The sequence below is a fragment of the Beta vulgaris genome, chromosome 3, assembly GCF_026745355.1.
Source record: "Beta vulgaris subsp. vulgaris cultivar EL10 chromosome 3, EL10.2, whole genome shotgun sequence".
Taxonomy (NCBI): Eukaryota; Viridiplantae; Streptophyta; class Magnoliopsida; order Caryophyllales; family Amaranthaceae; genus Beta; species Beta vulgaris.
In genome coordinates, this window is record NC_079204.1 from 37,389,107 (window position 1) to 37,392,907 (window position 3,801).

The 3,801-nt window shown below is 31.6% G+C and overlaps 1 protein-coding gene across 1 annotated transcript; it reads left to right on the forward strand.

The window, feature by feature from the left end:
* Positions 1-261: 261 nt before the first annotated feature.
* On the forward strand, positions 262-2,898 carry LOC125495884 (uncharacterized). The gene is made up of 3 exons (XM_048640675.2): positions 262-429; positions 536-637; positions 2,589-2,898. Exons 1-3 carry the CDS (start codon positions 307-309, stop codon positions 2,706-2,708), a joined length of 345 nt encoding a protein of 114 aa, XP_048496632.1. The 5' UTR covers positions 262-306; the 3' UTR covers positions 2,709-2,898.
* Positions 2,899-3,801: the final 903 nt, after the last annotated feature.

Genomic DNA, 3,801 nt, shown 5'->3' on the forward strand with positions numbered 1-3,801 from the left:
TTTAAGAAACCACTTATTCCTATTAAGTGGTGATTTTAATTTTATATCTTTTTTTTTTAAAAAAAAATTTATATATTATGTACGTGTTTTCAGGTAATCAATAATAACTGTATTACTAATTATTAACTTAAAAAAAATAACTCACACGTTTATGACCCATTAAAACCCTAAATATACTACTCTTTACTTAATTTTTTTAAAAAAACCAAAACCGAAAGTAGTTTTCAATTGATGAAGCGGAGAAAAATACTTAAGAGAGAGAGAGCGAGTGAATGAAGAGTCTAAAGAGAGAATAATTCCGACGCGATGACGAACAATCAAATCTCATCGGCGATTGCGAACTTTTCCGACGGGATGACGAACAATCAAATCTCATCGGCGATTGCGAACTTTTCCGACGGCATTGACGATGTTGAAGATTTCGTCTGTGTTAGTTTTCAATTGATGATAATACTGTTTTTAATTTCTTCAATTTCGAGTGTTTTTTTGCTCTTCTCTTGCAGTAATTTTAAGTGATTTTGGTTTTAATTTGTAGGCGAATGAGGGAGAATCGTCGATTTCGTACGAGAGATTTCAACAAGTTTTCGAGTTTGTGCAGAGCGAAAATCAAGCCTTTTGCCGAGGAAGATTTGAGGAGGTGATATGAATTTTTTTATTTGTCAAATTTATAGTTTATCATATTGAATATATCATTATGAAGGGTTAATACAATTACATTATTTCCAAACAGGAGTATCCTGTATATGTTGAGTTTAACTCAATGTTGAATTTATTTAGAAGTCTTATCTTGCTGCTAATATATTACATATTTTAGCCTTAAAGTTCACCTAGGGTCTGTTGTGTCAACTTATTTTTTTTTAACTTTTTTTAGAGTTGTTGACAGAAATTAAGAGAAGTTAAGTTCGGAAAAATAAGTTGAATAGACCCTTAGAAACTATTAGGCAAACGAAAATGATCTGTGACACTTAATCTTCCTCCTTCCAGTTTTACCTGTCAACACTAATAGTGAGATGTAGCCTTAATTTCACTGGCACTTGTTTATATAATGGTTACGCATTTGTGTAAGCTCCTAGTCATGAACTCATGCGCAAAAGGGATTTCCGTGAAGCCTTAATCTGATGCATTCTTCTCGTCGTGTAATTAGACTATTACGTCATGTGTATGCTCTGTTAAGGAGTTAAGTTTCCTGAATAATAGTCTGACCAGAACTTTCAAGGATTAGATGATACTCAGTTTGTTTTTCTCATAAGCAGTAAGTTTGTGCACTGCTGAATAATAAGCTGCTTCGTTGCCATTTTGATTTCAATTTTCTATTGAGTAGTCATTATTATACTCTTAACTATGCTAATAGTATTATAACATCTTCACTAATGCCAGGTTTCTTCTTTGTGTCATGTATCTACTCCATTATTCTAGTATAAACTCACTTAGTTTGCTTTGAAGTACTCCATTCAACTTTGAGATACTGGAAACTGTATTTGTATTTTGTGCTGCTAGTTGTATAAAAAGTTTTGGGAGATTGATGCTTCTTTTTTTTAGAGATTATCAATAAAAATTTCCTTGCTGTGCCTAAACTTTTTATACAACTAGCAGCACAAAATACAAATACAATGAATGATCTTTCTATAATAAAGGGTTTCTGTTTTCAAGTATTATTTTTTTTTAAAAAAGAGATGAGTTCCAATTAACTCAGATATTCCAACTTCATCGAAAAACATTGATTCATATAGTGATTGAAATTGGTTAATTTTGCTATTTTTTAAAGTGCGATTGATTCATATAGTTTTCTTTTGCTCCAATTGAATGTAAAAACGTTGAATAAGAACATGCTTATTGATCAAGTTTCAAGTGTTTAAGAGGCAAGAACTCTGTTCTCAACTTCACAGAAGTAAGTTGAATTGTTAGAGCATGAAGTGTGTGACAGAACTGTAGGCTATTGCAAGTATTTGTGGCTGATATTGGGGTGCTTTGGTTTAGACTTTAAGAAGCCCTAGAAATCTTGCGTGGGGCTAGGAGAAGAGGGAAAGAAAGAGTGTTTTTGAGAAGGAAATAAACTAGAAAAGTGTGATTTTTAATCATGTGTGGGAGGGTTTTTATGTTAGGACAATTAACTTAGGAACAAGTTAGTAATTCACCTTTAATTGGATGATTAATTAGGTTTTAAGTGGATTAGGATTACTAAGTATAATTGATTAAAGTAGGATGTTACTTGGTATAAATCTTTTATTTGCTTGCCACCAAATAGAAAAATTGAAAGTAGGAGGTCACCATGTAAAATTTCCCTTTTTTATATTAGTATGATCCATCATATTGAACCTCATTAAGCCATATATATATGACTAATTGTATCATTATATCTATGAACAAGTGTCCTCGTCGACACCAAGAATCTCATGACTGTGGATATTATGTGTGCGGATATATGCTCGAGACTGTAGAGAAAAGGCGACAAGCAATTCCTGATAAGGTATCATTCTTAAGAACACTGATATTATATTTATGAATGTATTTGTTATGTGTCGATTAATTGTTTTGTTATAGCATATTCAGATTGTATGTTTATCTTTTTAATGTTTTATATTTTGCAGTACTTTGGCGGAGTTACAACTGAATTTTCTCAAAATAAGCTTGATGAGCTAGAGACTTGTGGATCAAATATGTGGATGAATATAAACAAGTGGATGAAGAAGAATTGGAAGATAATTTAGGATGTGTGTATTTTCTTTTTGAGCGGGATTAGGGATGTGCTTCTATTTTTGTGTACATGAATTGGAAGAAACAAGCCTAGGTGTTCTATTATTTTTCATAACTTAGTTGAATTTTTGGAATCTTTTAAACATTATATGTGATTTTGTAGTGAAAGATATTAAATGAATGAAAAAGTATTCCAATTTTAAAGTCATTTGAATTATTTCAATACAAGTGCCTAAATGTTCTATATATATATATATATATATATATATATATATTAGGAGCAAGTGAAACAGATTGGAGAAGCGCGCGTATAATAATAATAAAATATATTGTTATTTTTTTAATAAAAAAAAAACAGGTTAAAGAGACCACTTTTTTCTTTCAGGTGGTGTTTTAATGAATGATTAAAAAGACCACCTACATATTAAAAATGATTTCTTTGTAAGATAAAAAAGACCACCTATCTGTAAAATGTGGCGTCTTATCCTTTTTTTTTTCTTCCTATTTAAATTCCTAAATAACCACTTATTTTAAAGAAGTGATCTCTTTTATCAAATTGAGAAACCACCTGCAATAAGTGGTTATTTATCCTGAGAGACCTGTGAGCTGAAGACCACCTCTCATGTGGTCTCTAAATAAGATTTTAGGGGGTCTCTTTAGGCTTTATTGTAGTAGTGAGGTATCGTTTCCTAACAAGGTTAGCCCAAAAACTTTGAGTATCTGTTAAAATTTTCCATCCAAGTTTAGCAATAAAGGCTTTATTAAGTGGAAGGATTTTCCTAATGCCAAGGCCACCTTGACTTTTAGGTTGACAAATGGTATCTCAAGCAATAAGGGGTGTAGTATTCTTATCCTTCTAGTGATGCAATAAGAATTTTCTATGAAGGTTGTCAATAGTGTGAGTAGTAGAACTAGGTAAGAGCGAAGAAGAACATACGTATGAAGGGAGAGCTTTGAGATTGCTTTGAATAAGAGTGCATTTGCCTGCTTTTGAAAGGAAACCTGCTTCCTAGTGTTGGATGCATTATTTAGTTTTTTGCAAAAGATTATTTTAATCAGCTTTAGTTGGGGTAAAAGAACTAAGGTAGACACCTAAATAACGTCCCA